Source organism: Eschrichtius robustus, chromosome 13 (assembly GCF_028021215.1).
Source record: "Eschrichtius robustus isolate mEscRob2 chromosome 13, mEscRob2.pri, whole genome shotgun sequence".
NCBI lineage: Eukaryota > Metazoa > Chordata > Mammalia > Artiodactyla > Eschrichtiidae > Eschrichtius > Eschrichtius robustus.
In genome coordinates, this window is record NC_090836.1 from 97,465,317 (window position 1) to 97,487,029 (window position 21,713).

At 53.6% G+C, this 21,713-nt stretch overlaps 1 protein-coding gene and 5 non-coding genes across 6 annotated transcripts; all 6 read right to left on the reverse strand.

Moving 5' to 3' along the window:
* Positions 1-9,303: 9,303 nt before the first annotated feature.
* Positions 9,304-9,436, reverse strand: LOC137775986 (small nucleolar RNA SNORA2/SNORA34 family). The gene has a single exon (XR_011076111.1). It is a non-coding gene; the product is annotated as a small nucleolar RNA SNORA2/SNORA34 family (small nucleolar RNA).
* A 2,665-nt stretch (positions 9,437-12,101) lies between these two features.
* RPL3 (ribosomal protein L3) lies at positions 12,102-19,727 on the reverse strand. Its single transcript, XM_068560202.1, has 10 exons — positions 19,710-19,727; positions 18,002-18,194; positions 17,026-17,194; positions 16,321-16,456; positions 15,082-15,268; positions 14,414-14,574; positions 13,774-13,875; positions 13,269-13,364; positions 12,809-12,928; positions 12,102-12,203 (listed from the first exon to the last, which is right to left on the reverse strand). The coding sequence occupies exons 1-10, from the start codon at positions 19,710-19,712 to the stop codon at positions 12,159-12,161; spliced, it is 1,212 nt and encodes a 403-aa protein (XP_068416303.1). The 5' UTR covers positions 19,713-19,727; the 3' UTR covers positions 12,102-12,158.
* Positions 13,486-13,579, reverse strand: LOC137775997 (small nucleolar RNA U83B). Its single transcript, XR_011076121.1, has one exon. It is a non-coding gene; the product is annotated as a small nucleolar RNA U83B (small nucleolar RNA).
* Positions 14,930-15,022, reverse strand: LOC137775998 (small nucleolar RNA U83B). Its single transcript, XR_011076122.1, has one exon. It is a non-coding gene; the product is annotated as a small nucleolar RNA U83B (small nucleolar RNA).
* LOC137776004 (small nucleolar RNA U82P) lies at positions 16,457-16,511 on the reverse strand. The gene has a single exon (XR_011076127.1). It is a non-coding gene; the product is annotated as a small nucleolar RNA U82P (small nucleolar RNA).
* Positions 19,164-19,227, reverse strand: LOC137775976 (small nucleolar RNA SNORD43). Its single transcript, XR_011076102.1, has one exon. It is a non-coding gene; the product is annotated as a small nucleolar RNA SNORD43 (small nucleolar RNA).
* Positions 19,728-21,713: the final 1,986 nt, after the last annotated feature.

Below are 21,713 nucleotides of genomic sequence, written 5' to 3' on the forward strand. Positions count from 1 at the left end.
TGGAGTTCTGGGAGCAAGGGCTCTTAGAAGCAGAAAATTCCCAAACAACAATCTTATTATCCCAGAGGACATGAGCCCTGGGTTCTTCCCACCACCCAGACTAACAGACATCCAGGAACCAGCCAGGCCTTGGTGGGGTCGTTCCACAGTCCCCTGCCTTGGGGAGGTCTCTCTGCTCCTGGAACAGCAAAGGCAGGAAGGGAGACGGGGAAGAGAGGGGGCGCTTCTGAGCAAACCGAAGGAGAGAGGGTCTCTCCTCCAGGCCCTGGGTGGCTTCCTTTGCCGAGAGAGAAGCAGAAGAGAAAGAAAGCCCTTGATGCCACAGGTTTGGGCGGCGGGTATGTGGTCACAGGGGTGGCGGGATCTACCCCCTCCCTGGCTGCAGGAGCTTGGAATTTTCTCCTGGCAGGAAGGGCCCACCCTCCTAGGAATGGAAAACAATCCTTGGCATCTGGCCCCCGAGGCATACAAGATTTTGACAATCAAGCATTATTATCCTCCCTGCCTCACCCCAGCCCAGTGCAGAGGGGAAACCAAGGCAGGCGGGGTCTCTGTCTAAACCAAGAACCTGAATCTGCCCCTGGCAGATTCCAGCCATCCCCTTTCCTGACCGTGGAATGTCAGAGCTGAGACAACCACTGGGGAGAAGCCTGGGTCAGACCTGGCAGGGCACGTGGGACCTGAGACCAGAGAGGGCAGCCATTTACCCAAAGTCACCCAACACAGTGCAGCAGAGTCCCTTATTGCTTCCACTAAGGCTCACTTCTAGGGCCTCCTCCTCCAGGAAGTCTTCCCAGATCGTGTTCCCCTGGGCCTCTTTGCCCCTTGAGACTTTACTGTTCCACCAAGCAGAGTGCTCTTAATTACTCAGGCTTTGTTTTCTAAGTATTTTGTACAAAAATGTCTCATCTTGCCAGCCTATGCTGTGAGGGTGTCTCCCCGCTGGCCTGGAACCAGAAGTCTTGAGCTGAGGCCTCCACGCCCCCACTCAGACACCTCCATGGCTCCCCACTGCCCAGGGACAAAGTCTAAGGCAGCCTGGCACTCGGTTAGAGCTTTGTGGCTGCACTCCAGCCTCATCCCTTGATCCCACCAGGCATGGGTCTCACTGAGTTCCTGGCAGCCCCCGCCAGGCCATCTCTCTGCAGCCCACTCCCCTCCCCCTCCGTCCCCAGCCAGAGCACCCTCATCTCTAAGGCTTCAGCAAGGCCACCTGCCTGGGGCCAGTGCCTCCTCTGCGCCACCTTGGATTTCCCCTCTGCAGCCTCACTGCACTGCCAGTGGCAGCCTCTGCCCAGACACCCACTCCCCAAGTCTGGGGAGGCTGGGCTGGGTCTCACCCAGTCTGGGTCTTAGACCGACACCAATAGTGAGTCTTTACTGAGGGCCCACCGCTGGTCTCGGCCCCTCACATGTCTTTGCTCATCAAATCCCAGCAAGAGCCACAGGAATAGATTCCGGTCTGATCATGCCCATTTTTCAGATGATGAGACCAAGGCACAGTGTGCCTGAATTGCTTCCTCAGAGTCACACAGTCAGTGGCAGAGCTGGGATAGGTGCCCTGAAAGCCCGGCTCCAGAGCCCACGTGCTGTCCCATTAGGTTGCATTGTCCAGGGAGAGGGAAGGACAGAAGCGCTGGGCCCACAGCACTGGGGAATCTCGGGGCATCCTGGAGCCAGAGACCGCCTAGCTCGACCGCCTAAAGCTCTGAGAAGGCATGGCCCTTGTTTCAGGATCCCCTCGGCCCACATAATTATACACAGAGAGAGACACACAGAAAGTCACACATACGCACACAGACTTGGACGCAAGCCCCCAGCCCCTGGGACCGGCTGCAGGAAGTCCTCAGCTGCCCAAGCCTTTTTCACTTCAGCTTTTCCTAAATTTGCTTTGAGGAAGTTGCTGCCGCCTTGGAGCTCTCCCCTCTCTCTCACGCACTCCAGACCACATCCCTTCCCACCCTGACTTCTCTGGAAGCCGGGAGAACAGGGAGTGGAGAAAACAAACAGTAAACATGATGAATAATTCCATTCTACAGATGGTGGCAGGGAATAGGCAGTGGAGGAGAGAAAGTTGAGCCCGCAGGGGCATCAGGAGTGCTGGGGGAGCAGGTTGCAGGGGCAGTTAGGGTGATCTCCTCACTGAGAGGGCAGCATCTCTGCAGATTTCTAGGCGAGGGGCATTCCAGGAAGAGGGGAGAGCCAGTGCAAAGGTCCTGAGGCAGGAGTGAGCCCGCCATGTTAGAGGAACAGAGAGGAAGCCAGTGTGGCTGTGGATGAGTATGAGCGAGGGAGGGGACGTTGGGGAGGTGAAGGGCCTGGCCCACTGTGGTGGCCTGGGCTTTTCCTCTGGTGACTGGGCATGTGATGGGAGCTATGCAGGGTTTGGAGCAGAGGAGGGATGCTGTGTGTGTGTGTGTGTGTGTGTGTGTGTGTGTGTGTGTGTACATGTAACAGGGCTACCCTGGTGGTGCAGTGGTCAAGAATTCGCCTACCAGTGCAGGGGACACGGGTTCGATCCCTGGTCCGGGAAGATCCCACATGCTGCGGAGCAACTAAGCCCGTGCGCCACTACTACCGAGCCTGTGCTCTAGAGCCCAAGAGCCACAACTACTGAGCCCACGTGCCGCAACTACTGAAGCCTGCGTGACTAGAACCCATGCTCCGCAACAAGAGAAGCCACCACAATGAGAAGCCCGCGCACCACAACCAAGAGTAGCGCAACAACGAAGACCCAACGCAACCAAAAATAAATAAAATAAATTTTTAAAAATTAAAGAAAAGGGCTTCCCTGGTGGTGCAGTGGTTGAGAATCTGCCTGCCAATGCAGGGGACACGGGTTCGAGCCCTGGTCTAGGAAGATCCCACATGCCGCAGAGCGGCTAGGCCCGTGAGCCACAACTACTGAGCCTGCGCGTCTGGAGCCTGTGCTCCGCAACAAGGGAGGCCACGATAGTGAGAGGCCCGCGCACCGCGATGAAGAGTGGCCCCCGCTTGCCGCAACTAGAGAAAGCCCTCGTGCAGAAACGAAGACCCAACACAGCCATAAATAAATAAATAAATAAATAAATAAATAAATAAATAAATAAATAAATAAATAAATAAATAAAGAGGATGCATTTCAAATAGTAAAAAAAAAATACATGTAACATAAAATATACCAACTTAAACTTTTTGGGTTTTTTTGGCCGCACTGCGCTGGATGTGGGATCTTAGTTCCCCAAATGGGGATCGAGTCCTCCTCCCCTGCAGTAGAACTGTGGAGTCTTAACCACTGGACCACCAGGGAAGTCCAACTTCACCATTTTTAAGTACACAGTTCAGTGGTATGAAATACATTCACCTTGTCATGCAGCCATCACCACCACCCATCCCTGTCACTCATCTTGTAAAACCGAAACTCCATATGGAGGGATGCAACCTGACTTAAGTTCTAACAGGGTCACTCTGGTTGCTGGGTGGAGACTAGACAAGGGCACCCAGATAGAAGCAGGGGAACCAGACAGAAGGCAAGAGGCAGGAGCCCTGGTTTCCACCAGGGCCACGCTTCCCTGACCACCTGGATGACCTTGGGCAAATCACTTCACTCGTTCTGAAGTTTGTTTATTCATACCTTCGGTCTATTAGTCTTTCAACAAATATTTATTAAACACCTACTACGTGCTCGGCACTGCGCTGGGTGCAGAGGGCACAAAATGAGCAGAGCAGACCCAGCCCCTGACTCGAGGAGGTGCCATCTGGCTGGGAAGATGGACACGGAGCAAAAAGCAGCACAAATAATAACGCAGTGATAGCCCTGGTGGGGGTGGTGAGGGAGCAGTGGAGAGCAGAGACAGCGGGCATCAGAGGGAAAAGCATGCCCAGCAGGCGGAACAGCCTAGGCAGACGCTTTCAGCGATCAGCCTCCTGCTTCTATGAAAGGCCTCCTCTCCTTTCCCTCCCCTAGATAAAAGAGGCCCAGAGGAGCCTGGGGGTCAAGCCCAGATTCCTCTTCTGTGAAATGGGGGTCCTCGTCGTACCTGCCGGCCCTAGATGTGAGGAGTAAATGAGCCAATGCACGGCAGGCTCCAGACACAGTGCACGGACAGGCCAAGAAGCCAACTGCCCCACTCCCACCCACCCCACCCTGGTGTGGAGAAGCGGGTCCCCTGTGACGAGGTGTGATGGAGGGTCTCAGGGAAGACCTCCCACAACCCACCCCCAAATCTCTCCTCAACTTGCTTCCTGCTGTGCCTGAAATCTCTCTGTTACAAACTCATTCCTTTGAACTGTGCTTTCCCACCCTTCCAGAACCATCCATTCCTATTCAGGTTAGCCCTGGGCTGGGTGTTGCTCAGCCTTCACAGTTCAGGTCAAGCCTCCCTCTTTCAGGAAGACTTCCCCGATTGCTGCTGCCCATGGAATTCTCTTTCTTTCCCTCCTTTCCTTTCTCTCTCCCCTCACTCTGCACTGGCCTTTGGCTTTCACAGTCACAGCCTCGGAGCTGAAAGGGCCCTGAGAAATTGTCCAACCCAGACCTCCCTGAGCCCCCATGCTTCAGATGAGGAAACTGAGGCCCATATATTGTGTTCTCAGGGCAGCTGGGATGAGGGCCAGGCCAACAGCACAGATCAGACTTATTTGTTTTTAAATGAAATGTAAAATATTTCACACATACCAAAGGAACTGTGGAGGCCGCTGCCGCGTGCAGGGTCCCTCAGGGAGTTTTACGTGCAGCTGGGGCTGCTTCATCTGCCTGCCGAGAGGCACTCCCCAGGCTGCGGGGACCACTCTCCCTTAGCAGCTCTCAGATCATTGCTTCCAGGTTTCTGCTATTGATCAGGTGTTAAAGATAAAAGCAAAGCTGTGAAGCTCACTCCGAGGGCCAAACTAAACATATCTGTGGGCTGATTTGGCCCTTGGGCTGCCAACTGCCACTTCTGTGGGCTCTGTGGACCTTGGTGCCAGACCAGGCAGCACCATGTGCTGGCTGTGTGAGCCTTGGCGAGTCAGCTGCCTTCTCTGAGCCCTGGTTTTGCCATCTGTGAAATGGAAGTAAACTACTGCCTCTTCAGGGGGCTGTCCGCACATTCAGTATTTACTGATGGAGGGTGTGTGCTGGACATTGAGTGAAGACTATAGGGCAGGGGCACATCCCATACAGGACCCCACTGAATCCTCCCTCCGGCCTCCGAGGGCTGTCGTGGTGCTGGGAAGAGACTGAGCCAGGATCCAGCCCTAGTGAACACACGGGTCACTGCAGCAGATCCAGGAGGCCTGGGCAGAATGACTCTGGTGGTCCCACATGACCGAGGCACAGCAGCTTGTGACGAGCTGGTAGGTAGACTAGGGCTAAATTGCGACGCGTCTTGAATGCCACACCAAGGTGCCTGATGCGTAGGAGGTGCTTAATACATGTTTTCATTATATGAATGTGCAGTGGGCAGCCATGGAAAGCTCTTGAGCAGGGGAGGGCCCTGACTTTGATGGGATGTATCTGTGGTGTGCTTAGGTTAGTGGCTGGCCCTGAGGAAGCAAGAGGGCATGGTGTCTCAACAGGCCTTCGTGTTGCCGTGCTGGTGAGTTCACAGGCCCTGGCCTGATGGAAACGGTGTGGCTGTGTCAGTGTGGAGGTGTGTTATGGGCACTGGTGTGTGAATGGGCTGGTGTGTGAATGGGAGCTGCTGCCCCCTTCTGCTTGGGCTCCCTGCCTATAAGACAGGGGTGAGGACTTCCTGGTGGTTCACTGGTTAAGAATCCGCCTGCCAACGCAGGGGACACGGGTTCGAGCCCTGGTCCGGGAAGATCCCACATGCCGCAGAGCAACTAAGCCCATGCGCCACAATTACTGAAGCCGGTGTGCCTAGAGCTCGTGCTCCGCAACAAGAGAAGCCACCGCAATGAGAAGCCCGCGCACCGCAACGAAGAGTAGCCCCTGCTCGCCACAACTAGAGGAAGCCGTGCACAGCAACGAAGACCCAATGCAGCCAAAAATAAATAAATAAATAAATAAATAACAGGGGTGATAAAAATAAACAAACAAATAAATACATAAATTTATTTTTTAAAAAAACAACAGGGTTGATAATAATGCTCCTTTCCTGTCAGGGGGTACTTCGAGAGTGGACGAGGCACATCCCTGCCTGGCCCGGTGCCCGGAGGGTAGGTAATCTTCACATCAGGACCACTGCCTGGGTCCCTGTGCGGTGCCCCAGGCTGGGCAACCAGGCTCTGAGTGGCTGCCGCTGGGGTGGGGACCCACTGGAGGAGCCCACGGGGGATGAGGTGATGGCCAGCGAGGATGGGGAAGTCGGCGAGTCAGCTATCTTTAGCTCCTTCCCTCACGGCCCTTTTCCTCTGCCTGGCAGCATGTGGCCGGGGTGGGGGGTGGGGGGCGGGGAGCGGCCGGGAGGGGCTACTTCTCCATAGTCACATGAGGCCCGGTGACCCAGAGGCCAGCTGTGGGGCTGGGGCAGGAGGAGGTGGGGCCGGCTGTGGTACCTGGCTCCCCTACCCCGACCTGTCTGCTGGCAGCCCTGAGGGTAGCATCCCCTGGTGCCCCCCGTCTCTCAAGCAAGCAGGGGCCCCAGGGTGTGCGCCTACAAGAAGTGGCGGGCGAAGGAACACTGGTGCCGCGGTGGCTGCTGGGATGAGGTGTCCCTCCTGCTCCTCACGGGGAGCCTCCAGGCCCCCACTCGGTGAGGGCAGTGCGGTGCAGTGGTTAGCGCTGAGCTGCTGATGCTTGGATTTGACTCTCTGCTTCAGCACTCCCGAGTGAAAGGCCGTTGCTCGGTCTCTCCAAGCCGCCATGTCCTCACTGTGAAAACAGGAGTGTCAACAGGAACCTGGACTCACGACTCACAGGGCTGTCATGATCACTCAGTGAGACACAGCACCTAAGATGCCTGGCAGACTATATTCTAGCTCTCTGACCTGGGAGGATTCTCTGAATCTCTCTGGGCCCCATCTGTAAAATGGGAATAGTGATTGCAAGGATTAAATAAGATAGCTTTGAAAGGGTCCAACACAATGCTTGGCACACAGTAGGTACTCAAAAAACAAGCACCCTTGGGGACTTTCCTGGCAGTCCTGTGGTTAAGACTCCATACTTCCACTGCAGGGGGCATGGGTTCAATCCCTGGTTGGGGAACTAAGATCGTGCACGCTGCACGCGCAGCCAAAAAACCCAAAACCAAATAAGCACCTGACTCTCTCCCTTGAGCCAAAATATGCTTTCCTGGCCCCTAGTACCATAGGTTCAGGGTGAAGTGATGCCTGGGCTCAAATCCCAGCCCTGCCGGTTATACACTGTGTGCCCTTGGGCAAGTGGCTCACTCTCTCTGAGCCTCAGTTTCTTGTTTATAAAATGGGGTAATAATAGAAGCTGCCTCAAGGGGTGATCCTGAGTACTGAGTTTATATATATAAAGTACTTAGGACAGTACCCAATAGGTACAAGGTATTCACAATTACTACTACCTGTCAGCCTGGGCACCACCCTCCAGAGGCATTCAAAGTCAACATGAGCGCTTGTTATCGAGGGCCAGGGGCTGGTGAAGTTGGGCCCTGGGCAGCATCATGAGTCCAGGCGGCCGATGGATGCCAAGGACACAGTCATTCAGACATTTAATAGTTCTGATGTATTAATAGGCCCTGGAAGTTTCCTGGATGCCACCTCTCTCATTCCTGGGCTCATGGATGTTGCTCTCTTGCCTCCAAGAGTTCGGGTCAGGCCCCCCTCCTCTCAGAGGTCCAGACCGGGCTTCAGAGCCTCTGCTGAAAGCACAGGGAGAGCTATTTGGGCTCCTGGGAGCAGCCCAGGAGTCCAGACCCCAGGAGGCACACGATGCTGGTAGGGTCGGCAGGCCCCGAGTGCCAGCCCGAGTGCCAGAACATCGCATGAAGGGCAGGGGCACCACAGAAGCTTCAGACAAGCAGCTTCCTGCTGAGAGCCGATGGGAGGAGGGTGAGGCCGCTGGAAGCCAGGGCTGGGCGGCCCCCCCCCGGGGTGGGGGGACAGGGCTGGAGGCTCTGGGGGATGAGGACTGAGGGGCGAACATGCACCCCCACTGGCAAGGCTGTCAGTGAGAATCGGGGGAGAGCACTTGGGGGTGAGCCCTCGAGGAGGCAGCAGGCTGTCCACCCCTCCACCCCCCAAGGCCACCCCCAGGTAAGCTCCACGAAGTCACTGGCTCTGCCTTTTAAGGCAATGGTGGCTCCTGCCACCTCCCTGTTCCCACGTGCTCAGACATTCCCAGCAGGTATTTTCTTTTTTTTTTTTTTTCCAGGAGGAATGGAATGAGGCTCCTTTTTCTGTCACCACAGGATCCCAGAGAGGCCTGTCTGGGGATTCTGGTGACAGGAAGCACACACCGCCAGGCACTTGGAGATGCGCTCTCTGTGACACACACAAACAAGGTCTACAGGAGGCCCAGACCGCTGCCCAGCCCACCACAGGCCCACGGAAATGCCTGGGGACCCCCTCGTGGGACACCCAGACGTACACAAGCACGGGCGACTCCCAGAGACCCTGGGAGCAACATTTACTGAGCACCTACTATATGCCAGGTCGTGGCTCTGGAGGCAGCGGGGGGTGGTGGTGGGAGCCGGTCCCACCTTCGTGGAACTCACTCAGCTGCCTCCCTCGGGAGTTCATAGCTGAGCCCCAAAGCCTCGTTCCCACCTCAGGGCCTTTGTGCCTCCTCTTCCCTCCACATGGGGTGTTCTCCCCTTAGAGCTCCACCAGGCTGGATCCTTTACACCCTCAGGTCTCAGAAAGGCCTCCTCTGCCCCATCACTCGGCATCCCAATGTCCTGTCTTATTTCTTCACAGCATTCATCACTTTTTTTCTAAGTGCATTTAGGGGAATTCCCTGGCGGTCCAGTGGTTAGGACTCTGTGCTTTCAGTGCCGTGGACCCGGGTTCAATCCCTGGTCAGGGAACCAAGATCCCGCAAGCCATGCAGTGTGGGCAAAAAAAAAAATTTTTTTTAATTAAAAAAATAAAGTGCATTTACTATGAAAGTAACTTTCCCAATGTCCATAATACAGTTGCACTCTCACAATCCAATATACAACTCAAAAAGTTTTACAGCCCAAAACTTATATTTACTAAGTTTCCAATTTGAATGTAGTCTAAAATATACAATTCAGGGCCCTGACCATACAAAAGGATAATATTCAAAGAAAGCTCAGTTCAGAATCATTCTGTTTTTGGATCCACAGCAACTTTTGTACTAATTAGATTTAACAGTAATATAATTCTAATGAAGAAAGTTAAATCAGGAATCTCTAAATTCTGGCCCACATCTATCACCAATGACTCAGATGTTTCTTTCTAATGAATTAAACATTTCATGCATGAAGTTCTGAAATGGCCAACAGACCACAGATACTTCTTTACGCTCCTGCTTAAAACCAAAAGCTTCAGCAAACCGCTGGCCTTAATTCAGGGCGAAAGCGTTATCACTTCTATTACCCGAATATTATCTTAGCAGACCAATGCTTTCTTTTTTACTTTTTTAGGCCACACGGCATGTGTGATCTTCAGGGATCAAACCCACACCCCCTGCAGTGGAAGAGCAGAGTCTTAACCACTGGGCTGCCAGGGGAAGTCCCTCATCACTTCTAAAACTGTCTTGTTTGCCTGTGTCTACTGTCTGCCCTCCCCAACTAAAATAAAAGCTCCTTGAGAGATGGACCTTTGAGTTCAGCACTGCTCCCGCAGCACCTGGAGGAGTGCTCTGTCCACCGCTGGCGCTCAGGTTTCTTGAGAATGAAGCTGATCCCACACACGTGGCTGAGCTTTCCGCTGCCCCCAGGAAGCCCAATTACTCGTCCTGACCGGTTCCAGGCGTTGTGTGCACACGCTGGGGCTGTCTTCCACACTGGGTCCCATAACCACCACCTCTGAGGCAGCCAGTCCCCAACCAGATGAGGCTGAGGCTGATTTGTGATCTTGGGCGTGCCTCAAAGCACTCATTGGCCAGGGGCAGGGCAGAAATGAGGACGGGGACGTGGGGATGGTCAACAGATAGGGGCTCAGCCCTTGTCAAGCAAGCCTGCCCCTGAAAAGGCTCGTCGTGCACGTCACACGTGTGGGGACATGAGCGTGTGCTCTACCTGTGCTGTTGGAGGCACGTGTGCACACCCTCAGCCTGTTCCCTGGACTCACGTCCGGAGTCATCCTGGCCATACCTACAACTGGGCAGAGTCCCAAAAGGGAGTGAGGCACAGCCAGGACGTCTCAAACCAGCAAAGCGTTTTGTACCTGGGCTGGGTGGGCAGCTGGGCTCCAGGGCTGGCCTAAGAGTCTGGGGAGGCCCACAGGCTAAGAGGCCAAGGTCAACCGGGACGAGTGAGGGTAGTGAGGGTACGAGGTGGGGCCACTGCCCAGCTCAGCACCCTCCCCAGGATGTGACTGGAGAGAAGCTCCCGCAGTGAAAAGAACCCAGACCAAAGACCAAAAGCCCAGCTCCCACGCCTGGCTCTGCCACAGGTGCCTGGTGGCCTTGGAGTAAGTCCTGACCCCCTCTGGCTGTGGGCTTGACTCCCAGGATTATGGGGCTGAAGAGACCCTGGTTGGGGAAGGGATTCTGCGCCCCCTGCAAAGCCCAGAGAGGTCCTCCTGCAAGGCTGCCCCAACTGGGTGCTGCCCACTCTCGCCCCCTGGTGGCTCCAGCCTGAAATGCAGCTCTGGCCAGTCTAGGCCTGGATCCTGAGCCCACGGGTGCTGCATGGGGTAGCAAATTGGCCCAGAAGTTGGCTTTGAGGCCCACTGCCCCACACAGAGCTCAGAATGGACTCCAGAAAAGTGTGCAGACGTTGGGGAGGGGTCCCACGCCAAGGACTCTTGCTCAGCCCCTCCAGACCTCAGCTAGCCTCCGCCTCAGGGCCCACATATAATTCCTGCAACCTCCTCTGTGCCTTGACTCGACACCTTAGGGCCTCACACGAGTCATGGGGATACCATGCTCATTGGGAACCAGAGGTTCAACTCAGGCCACTTCATCATCTTGAGACAGCACCGTAAGTATGGCACCTCCATCCATCCCCAGCTATCACTACCCCTTTCGAAGAGGAAACTAAGCCTCAGAAGATGCCAGAACCCAGGTGATTAATTGGTGGGCAACCAAAAGGCTGGGCAAGGCCATCAGCGCTGCTGCAGCTGTGCTCTCTGCCCTCCGCTTAGGTGGGGCTGAGGCAAACATACCACACGGGCAGATGTGACGTGGGGAGCAGCTACTGCTGGAAGGGGGATAAGCAGGGGCATCTTGTACACCTGGAATGCCAGGGGCTGGACTGGGGTTCAGTCGTCCCACCAAAGGGTGGGCCAGACATCACAGGCCTGGGTGCTGGGCTCTAGCAGCCAAGCTCTTACCAGCCTACATGATGCAGGTGCACAATATATGGTCAGCACAGGGGACACTGGCATGGGACAAGGGGCTGAGCCAAGTCACCAAAGCAGACCTAGACCAGAATGGAAATTGGGGTTCAATGACCTCACCAGCCAGGTGAGCCTGGTCAAGGCACTCAACCTCTGCCGGTCCACATTCTCACCTGTTTTAACGAAGTCCTTGTTAATTACCAGGGCTTTCCTCAAAGCAAACATTCCAGTGTTTTCTAAGTCCCAGGTGCCGTTCAGGGCTTCTACATGACACCCTCTCCCATGGCCAGAACTTTGCCGCTGGCTACAGAAGAACCTCAACAAGCCCTAACTGGAACCCCTCCTGCATGGATCAGTGACTAAATTAGGTATCTGTACACTCAGCAGAGAGCCGGGGTCTGCCCTGCCATGCCCGTGGGCAACAGCAACACCAGGTCCTCACTGCCTCCTTCCAAGCTGTACAGACACAACGCGTACAGCAGAGACCCAGCTTCCTTGCCCTGTGACAAACATTTCACACAGAGCTCACTCCCCAGGCTGGCTGTAACAGCGCAGGGCAGACCAGGCTGGCTGGCTCTCGCCTCCCGCTTCGCCTGGTCTGCTCCAAGCATAGGGCCCGGCCAGTGGTAGGGCAAAGAGGCAGCCAAAGAGGCTGGGGGGACAGCATGCCTCTGGGAGCATGAGGGCCGAGGGAAGCAGCCAGGACCAGGAAGGTGAAGTACAGGCAGATGAAAATATTTTCACTGGAAAATAATTTTATTGAGATTCTACCAGCTGTATAATCTGTTCTGACATTAGGCCCCTTCTTCCTTTGCAATTCGGTCCTTCTTAAGTGGTCCCTGTGGAGAGAAATGCAGCAGGCAAGGTTAGAGATAGAAGGCAGTTAAGAATAACCGCCAAGGGCTTCCCTGGTGGTGCAGTGGTTGGGGGTCTGCCTGCCAATGCGGGGGACGCGGGTTCGAGCCCTGGTCTGGGAGGATCCCTACATGCCGCGGAGCGACTAGGCCCGTGAGCCACAGTTGCTGAGCCTGCGCGTCTGGAGCCTGTGCTCTGCAACGAGAGGCCGCGATAAGGAAAGGCCCGCGCACTGCGATGAAGAGTGGCCCCTGCTTGCCGCAACTGGAGAGGGCCCTCGCACAGAGACGAAGACCCAACACAGCCATAAATAAATAAATAAATAAAAATTAAAAAAAAAAAAAAGAATAACTGCTACATAAAATACTTTGCCTTATTTCTGACACAATATCCCTAGTAATTCTAAGAAAAAAAAAAAAAGAATAACCGCCAACCACAGTGCGATCAGATTCCGGGCAGGTCTCCACAGCCTGGGGCACACACATGCACAAGGTGGCCCCCTCTGCATCAGCACCAGATGGGCAGGCTGACAGCTGACAGCTGAAAGCCACCCCCACCCCAGCCTGAGGGCAGCAAGGTAGGTGCTCACCATGAACGCTTTCTTCTCCTCCACAGTCTGGAAGCGGCCATGGCCAAATTTGGAGGTGGTGTCAATAAACTTGAGGTCAATCTTCTCCAGGGCCCGCCGTTTGGTCTGCACCAGCAAGGACTGTGGACCAAGAGGGCAAGGGTTCAGAGCCAAGCCTTTCTCTGTACCATCTTTGTTCACAGGTCCCTCATCTTAAGAGGGCAGAGGTCAACTCCCATCTAAATCAGTCCTGGAATCAGGACACCCACCCACCCCAAACACCACCATCCAGCCACTACCAAGGGGTTTCCTCCTGCCACCAGGCGGATGAGAATACACTTAAGAACAGAAGCAAACAGCTGGGCCAGGCCAGACACGGACTTCCCTCCTCCCGGGACTTCAAAGTCAGGAGTAGCAATCCCTCCCCGCTTTCCCTCCCAACTCCCCTAACAGAGATCAGTCTCCCCTCCTCCAGCCTCACCTTGCGAAGGGTGAGCACTCGCTTCTTGGTTCCCACCACGCAGCCTTTGAGCATGACAAAGTCATTGGTCACTTCACCGTAGTGGACAAAGCCACCCTGGGAAGGAGCAAGGCCATCAGAGGTCAGCACAGATAAAGCAAGGGGCTGGAGACAGGTCTGACCACGCACATGACACCCCCCCCGCCGCAGGTCCTGGCGGTCCCACCACCTGACCAGAGCTGTTCTCAGAAGGAAGGCAGCAAGGAATACTTCCGCAGTCTGACTCGGGCGCCGCACCCAGCGCTCATTCCAGGGCCTCATCACTGAACAGCTGGGCCTGCCACCCCACTCCTCACCAGCCAGTCTCCCTCCAATGACAAAGGGTGGACAGACAGCTGGATGCTGTGCAGGGGTCCAGTTAACTGGCTGTAAAAATGGCCCCAGCCCCATAGGGGAGGCCTGGAACCAGAAATCCCCCACCAGACCAGATATCTGAGGCTTTGCAAGGACAGCTCCCATTACTCACCAGAGGGTTGATGCTCTTGTCAGACAGATCGTAATCAGTAGAGGCATTGTTCTTGATCAGTTTGCCATCCTTGATGAGGTAGCCCTGGCCAATCTTGTAGATCTGGAGGAAATGAGCATAAATACTTGAGAACAAGAAAATTGGGCGGGGAGACAGCTCAGAGGCCTCTGGAGCTGGCTGGAGGCAAGGACAGCCATTAGGGACAAATGATCCATCTTGGGGGTGGGCTAGCCTACAAAGGCCTCTGGGGAAGCAGCTATGACCTCGGCCCTAGCGAGGGGGCGTCCCAGGCTCGGAGCAAAGAAAAGGTGGCTGGGCCTGAACTGCAAACAATGCCATCCAGCGAGACAGTGGACGAGGCCTCTCCAAACACCATGGAACAGGAGAGGGTAGACAAAGCTCATATCCTCAGCCCTGCCAAGGGTCAGCTGCACCAGAACCACCTTCAAGGATGGCACTTTACGCTCATGACACCCAAGAGCCAGAACTCTGCCACCAGACATGCGCAACTAAGTCCACGGGACGCTCCACCACAAATGGACCGAGGGTGACAGGGACGGGGACCCCCAGCTCCCAGTAGTGGGACCACCCTGCCCCTCCTCGGGTTAGAGTCTCCACAGGACCCCCTCGGGCACCTCACCTTCTTGTTGATCTCGGTGCGGTGATGGTAGCCTTTCTGCCCGGCCCGAGCCACAGAGAAGGCCACCCGTGCAGGATGCCACGCCCCAATACAGGCAACCTTGCGCAGCCCTCGGTGGGTCTTACGGGGCAGCTTCTTGGTGTGCCAACGGCTGGTGACCCCTGGAATAGACACACGCTATTACTGGGGTGCCTGGCACCCATGCCATTGGCCCTTCCCTGCTATGAATGCCCAACTTGAGTTTGTGGTACTCTGTCCACAGAACATGCAATGCAACACATGATCGCCGTGTCCTCTCCCTTCTTATACCTCCGTCCAAGCTTGAATACCAGCTGAGACATAACCCTTGAGTTACAATCAGCAAACAAGAAGAGGCCTTGGAGAATCAGCCTACTAGAATGTGATCATGCTCATCTGAGGGCATTCAGGAAGCCTCCCAGTGCGTTTTGCAATGTGCTCAAAGCGTATGTATGTCACCCCCGGTCCCACATGCTACCCCAGCCGCCTGACCACAGCACCGTCCTCAGGAGGAAGGCAGCGAGGAATACTTCCGCAGTCTGACTCGGGCGCTGTGCCAGCGCTCATTCCAGGGCCTCATCACAGAACAGCTGGGCCTGCCACCCCTCTCCCAGGTTAACCACAGCAATGTAGGCCACTGCGAAGCTCACCTTTGTAGCCTTTGCCCTTGGTCACCCCAATGACATCAATCATCTCATCCTGCCCAAACACTTGGTTCACAGGGACCTGCTGCTCTAGCCTCTCTCGGGCCCAGTCCAGTTTTTCGGCCACAGTGCCTCCGTTCACCTGGATCTCCATGAGGTGGGCCTTCTTCTGGCGTAGAGGAAGCAGGCGCATCTAGAAGGGAACAGATGCTTTAAGGTGAGAGGAACTCAGGCTGCGCACAACAGGCAACAGTTTTGCTTTCCAGTGTCATGACTCCCCACTGGGTACCATTCCCCTTTCAATTCTGGTGCCTGAATCAGGTCAGAATGAGCTGCTCCTTGACAGACACACCAAGCCCACATTAAGACAGGCTGATTTAACCAGATCCTGGGACCAACCAGCCCAATGTTCCTGACCACTGTCATTTTGGCCAGTTCCTTTCGGGTACCTGCCCTGGTTTACCCTGGCCATCTACCTTGCTCTATTAACTACCAATAAGCCACTTATTTTGGGAGCAGGATAACACTGTGAGAGTACAAGCTGTGATTAAGGAATGAATCTAAACAAAGATTTTAAAGCTGTCCAGTGTTATCCTACTGACGCGTCTTCAGTAATGGACACACACCACAAATCTGTGGTAATCTGGTCACCACTAACCACACAGGACTACTGATCATTTAGGAATCATGGGTATACACCCAGGATAATCGCCCAGACTGACAGCAAAGGCAGCACCCATTCCTACCCAGACAACCAAGAGCTAATTCAGCTCACATGTCAGGTCTGAAGTGCAAATAGCCAGCATCTCAACACTATTTTCAGTTAGGCGCTAGACAACGTTAGTTATGACTCACCGGTTCCTTCAACCAGTACTCCTAAAATGGGATATGGTTTTCCCCAGTTAAGAACCATCAGGGACACAGTGCCCTCTGCTGGCAACAAAAAAACCAACCCTATGTGAGGAGGCCTGGATGCCTTCGCAAGCAGACAACTGTCCTAAACATGGCCCCAGGAACCCAGGCCTCAAGGCAGGGCACTGGCTGGACTTTGTTGCTTTTAACAACCCCTTCCTCCACCAGGAAATAAATTTAAGAACCTCAAAGTCTTACCATCCCTAAAATCCTGAGGCTTGACACAAAACCAGTGTGAGCTGAGGATCAACTCAGAAGATAACTGAGCCCCGCAAAAGCCACAGGTGGTCATGTAGGTCATCACCTCCACAGACCATAGCAGTGGGCACTCACCTGGGTGTGGGCAATGACACGGATGACCTGACAGTACTTCTTCATGCTGCTGAAGTCCCTCTCCAGCTGCTTCTTGCCGTCTACATCCTGCCACTTCTTGCAGTATTTGGTGAAGGCCTTCTTCTTAGATTTATGCCTTCAGAAGTAGAGCAGAGTTGGGGAGGGGGCCAGGTGCCAGCCTTCATCACCCCTCCAAAGGGTGAGCGGAAGGCAATCGGGCACCGTGTGGGGACGGGGCTCATTGCCGGCTTCTAAGGAGCCTTTTCCACCGGCAAGCGGAGCCTGGATGGAGCTCATCGGGCAGAGCCGAGCGGAGCTGAGCAGAGGTCCACAAGATTAATGATGCAAGTCACACACGTTCAGATACACAAGTTCTTGCTCTAGGTTATCCGTTAACCAGACCACACACCGGGGGTGGTGGGGTATGGGGGCATTACTGCTATCCCTCAGCTTCTAAGTAGACTCAACACTTGCCAGCAACTCAGGAAATACTGACTCAAGGCAGCACCCACTAAGGTGAACACTGAAGGAAATGTCTCAAGATGCTCCTCCCAGCGCAGGAAAGAATGGTTCTGCTCTGTTCTGCAACTAAACCTGACACCAGAGCACCTCCTCCCACCCCAGCTATGGAGCTGAGGCCCTGCACGGCACACTGCCCCTCCGGGCCAGCCTAACCCAGGGCGAGGGCGGCATCGGCCTCCTTACCAGTTCTTATAGAAGCGCCTTTTGCATTCATCACTGATATGCTCAGCAAAGATGGTCTTAAAGGTCCGGAGGCCTCGAGGTGTTTCCACGTAGCCCACAATGCCCACAATGACCATGGGCGGCGTCTCCACGATGGTCACAGCCTCCACAACTTCCTTCTTGTTCACCTCTGCAGACGAAGCAGGCAGTTAGACCTGAGCGGGCTGCCTCAAGTACCCGGCAGGAGGGCTGTCTTTTGGAAAAATGTCATGTGCCCTCCCAGGCCAGCAATGCAAGTTGCTTCAGATGACAGGAAGGTTTGTGGGGAAGTCTGCATCGCAGCCCAAACTCCCTCACTGCTGAATGCTCAGTCTGTGTGCATTGACCTTTTCAGCACAAAACTATCTGGACCCTAAGCAGCCAAGTAACAGCCTGGTTTCGGTGCTGGTTTATCATAACCTTCTCCAGAGACAAACTCCTTATTACCTAGAAAATACAAGAGTACTAAGTATAGTGAGGTAGTAATTCCTCAGCATAGACAACTCTAACCGTCTATTTACTGTGTTTCAATCACCAGCACCGTGTGTTCTACTTAGTGCCTTTTCTACTTCGAACTTCACAACCCAGGAAGGTGGGTAGTATTCAGGCGCTCAGGTGAGGCTCACAGTTCAGTGCTACCACTAAAATGTGAGTGGAGTTTCTATTTAACCCTCAATGGTTGCCACCTCCCATGTTAGCATACTTCTCTGCTGCAGCTCTTGACAAATTTCCTCATCACGCTCCCTGACTCCATTACATCCTTCTGCCTAAATCAAGCAGTGCCAGCCACCTGAACCCTGGAAGCATTAATCAATCCTAAAATATCTTTCCATTGTGATATCTAGAGGTTCTGTTGATCTCTCCAAAGCCTGCTCTCTTCTGAGAGCTTGGCCCCATCTAGTCAGTTCCCACCAACTCCTACCCTCCCATCAGCTGGGAAGATGCAGCATGTACTTACTGGACCCTGGCCTATCGACCTCCCTCACAATGTGGGTCATGCCAGCCTTGTAGCCGAGGAAGGCTGTGAGGTGCACGGGCTTGCAAGAGTCATCCTTGGGGAAGCTCTTCACCTTCCCGCGGTGCCGGCTGCTGCGCTTCCGAGGCAGAAAGCCCAGGGACCCATGCCTGGGAGCAGAGAACTTCCTGTGAGACTAGGAGAAAATGATCGATCAACGTTAGCACCTTCTAAGCAGCTCACGCCTCTTCATCCCCAGAGGCCTAGGTTCTAAGAAGATTCCCAGCAATGCTAGATCCACACCAGCAACCCAGGTAACGGGCTTACGTGCGGGATTTACTTTTTTCGGGATCACACATCTAAAAGGCATTATTCAGCCAAATGAGTTAACATTTATCTCAAACCCTCACCCTATAATTTACAGAACATGAACCATCCACCTTTTCCTCTAAAGAGGACAAAGGCACACCAGGTCATGGTATTAAAAATCGCTTAACCAGCAGCCTTATGTGCAAGTCAGTTAAGATTCTGATCACGCACAGACATACAATGGAATGTTACTGAGCCATAAAAAGGAACGAAATTCAGTTATCTGTGATGAGGTGGATGGACCGAGAGTCCGTCATACAAAGTGAAGTCAGAAAAAGAAAAATACCGCATGCCAACGCACATAAATGCAATCTATAAAAACAGTACTGATGAACCTAGTGGCAGGGCAGGAATAAAAACGCAGATGTTGAGAACGGACTTGAGGACACGGGGGTGGGGGGAAGCTGGGACGAAGTGAGAGAGTAGCACTGACATATACACGCTACCAAATGCAAAATGGATGGCTGGTAGGAAGCTGCTGCACAGCACAGGGAGATCAGCCCGGTGCTTTGTGACGACCTAGGATGGGATAGGGAGGGCAGGAGGGAGACGCAAGAGGGAGGGGATATGGGGATATATGTATGCGTATGGCTGATTCACTTTGTTGTACAACAGAAACTAACACAACACTGTAAAGCAATTGTACTCCAATAAAGATTAAATAAAAGAAACAGATCCTGTCCACAATAGGGACTTCTGGTCAAACGCCTGGGTGGCAGATAATAGTAGTAAAGGTTCCTCATGCTCCCAAGGGGAGCTAAACGGGCAAGTGGAGGCCACTAGAACTCGACAGAACCAAATCAGAACATGACAATCAGCACACAATCTCTGTCCGCCCGTCAGTAAGTTCATCATCTCTGGTTTCTGAGAACTCTAGAGGCCCAAGAGGTTGTACCAACCGTCCCAGACGTTTCAGAAGAGGATTCAACAACCCATACCCAAAGCCTCCCCTGCCGCCTGCGGCCTGGATTTCTGCACCTCCCACTTTCACAACAGTGCCAAACGCCCCCACCCAAGGTCCTCCTGGCGAAAGTGCTCATGACTCGGATCTCGAATGTTGAGGTCGAGATCTAGGATAAGTCCATGGCCTGAAGATTATCGGGCCCGGGCCCCCCAACCCAGCTCCCGTGGCAAGGCCTCTTGCCAGCCGACCGGCAGGCCCAAAGCCAACCTCAAGCCTCGGACATTTTCAGAAAATAGACCTGACTGCGGATTCTGCTGAGTGCCCCATGCTCCTAGAGCACAACCCCGGCGCCGGGTGAGGCGAGATGGCGGGGATGTGCCGCGGATTCACTCATGCCGCCGCAGCGGACAAGTAGAAGTCCGCCATCACAACACTCACCATCCAGCCGTCGGATGCTGCCGGTAGAGATCGTTCGACTCTCAGCGCGCAATATATAAATCCCAGTCTAGCTCCGCCCCTTCCGGTGTGAGAGCGCGCGCCCGCGGCAGACGTCGGGTCGGGGGGCGGGTACTGGGTGCCGTTTCCACGCACGCTCGTCCTCGCCTTGCTTACGTTCCGACCGGGACGTCAGTTTCGTAGGCGGGACTTAGAGGCTCTACGGCGAGCGGCCGAGTTCAAACTTAGTGAAAAGCCTCGGACTCGCCGGCGGAGAGTTGTATTACAACGACCCTGAGGCGTTGGGCAGCGGCCAAATTTGCTGAAACGGCTGTTACGGTGAAGGAAAATGGCTACGTCGGTTCTTTTCATATGAAATGCAGGTTTCATATGAATCCTCTGGAATTGAGTAACCCTGTTGGGGCTTCAGTTCCAAGGCGCTTTCCCACGTGGTATCCCGCTTCCGTCCCACACAGCGTTGTTGCCATTTTGCAGGCACATAGAAGTGGGACGAGTCGCACCGCTTCCACCAGCTCGAAGTTGGAGAGGAAAGACAGGAACCCTGGTTTCCTGGCTCCCAACCCAGAGCTGCTTCCCGGTACCAGCTTGCCTTTAATGCTTCCTGATTTCGGGCCCCCCTCCCTCAAGCCCCATCTCGGCTACTCCTCCGAGAATCTGGCTGTGGGGCCGGTGCTTGGTTCTGAAGGTCTTAGGCGACGGAACCACCTCACCGTCTAGGGTCATGGGTCCCGCTGCCCGCCCTCACGGACCCTGGCCCTCCCTGCTTCCCAGACTCTCTGCATGAATGGCTCTTGCTGATGTCTGCTTGGGCTCGGGGTCACCTAGGTCCTAGGAGGCTCCTAGCGGCTCACCCTGCCGCCAGGCTTGCCCCTCCAAATCTTTCTAAGAATCAAATCCCTTCTTGCTACTTCCCATGCCCCTCCCCACGCCCACCCCCAACCCTCGTTGTTTCCTGTGGATGAAGCCTTAACTTCTGAGCCTGCCAGCCAAGAATCTGCCCTAACTAGCTATTCCAGCCTCTTCGCTGCAGGCGAATACACACACTTTTTCATAGATCACCACCTTCCACATGCATCCTTCCCCGTCCTGTGCTTTGATTCTGGGCCTGACCATTGCTCACACCGTTGTTAAAAAACATTCTCTCATGTAACCCTCACGCCATCCCCCAGTGGCAGTGCTGATAGTCCTCAGCCCCTTACTGGAAATCTTTGGGGCCAGATATGTATCCAAATTCAGCATTCTTCACGTTTTAGATAATACCGTGCAATATGGTGCACATACTGTATATTATGTAATCATACCTAAGCTGTTGAATGAAACACGTTAATCCTGCTAAGAAACGTGAATATTCACATGGAGTGGGATAATTATAAATAGCCTCACAGTTAAAGGCTAACTTAGCTACCTAAAAAATTCAGGTTAGTTTGGTTTTTGCCACCAAATGATTTAAGAAGTTTTTTCATAATGCCCTTTACAGCAACATGGATTGACCTAGAGATTATCATATGAGTGAAGTAAGTCAGAGAAAGACCAATACCGTGTGATATCACTTATATGTGGAATCTAAAATATGATACAACTGAACTTATTTACAAGACAGAAACGGACTCACAGACATAGAAAGCAAACTTACGGTTACCAAAGAGGAAAAGGGGAGGGATGGATTTGGTGTTTGGGATTAGCAGATACAAACTACTATACATAAAATAGATAAACAAGGTCCTACTGTATAGCACAGGGAAGTGTATTCAATATACTGTAATAAACCATAATGGAAAAGAATATGAAAAAGATATAACTGAATCATTTTGCTATACACCAGAAACTAACACAACATTGTAAATCAACTATACTTCAACTAAAAAAAAAGTTTTTTCATTTCAGAATTGCAGACAAGGAATTATGGCCCATATGACACAGAAAACTAAGTTCAGGCCAAGAGGAAATAATTTGGCAAAAGTCATGCAATAAGGACAGAGCTCAAGT

Excerpts from the sequence above, each read along its gene's own strand:
- RPL3 (XM_068560202.1), bottom strand. Across the intron at positions 17,195-18,001 it reads GGTCGATAGGCCAGGGTCCA|AGGTGAACAAGAAGGAAGTT; the intron begins GTAAGTACATGC and ends CTTCGTCTGCAG. Across the intron at positions 12,204-12,808 it reads AGGAGAAGAAAGCGTTCATG|GGACCACTTAAGAAGGACCG; the intron begins GTGAGCACCTAC and ends TTCTCTCCACAG.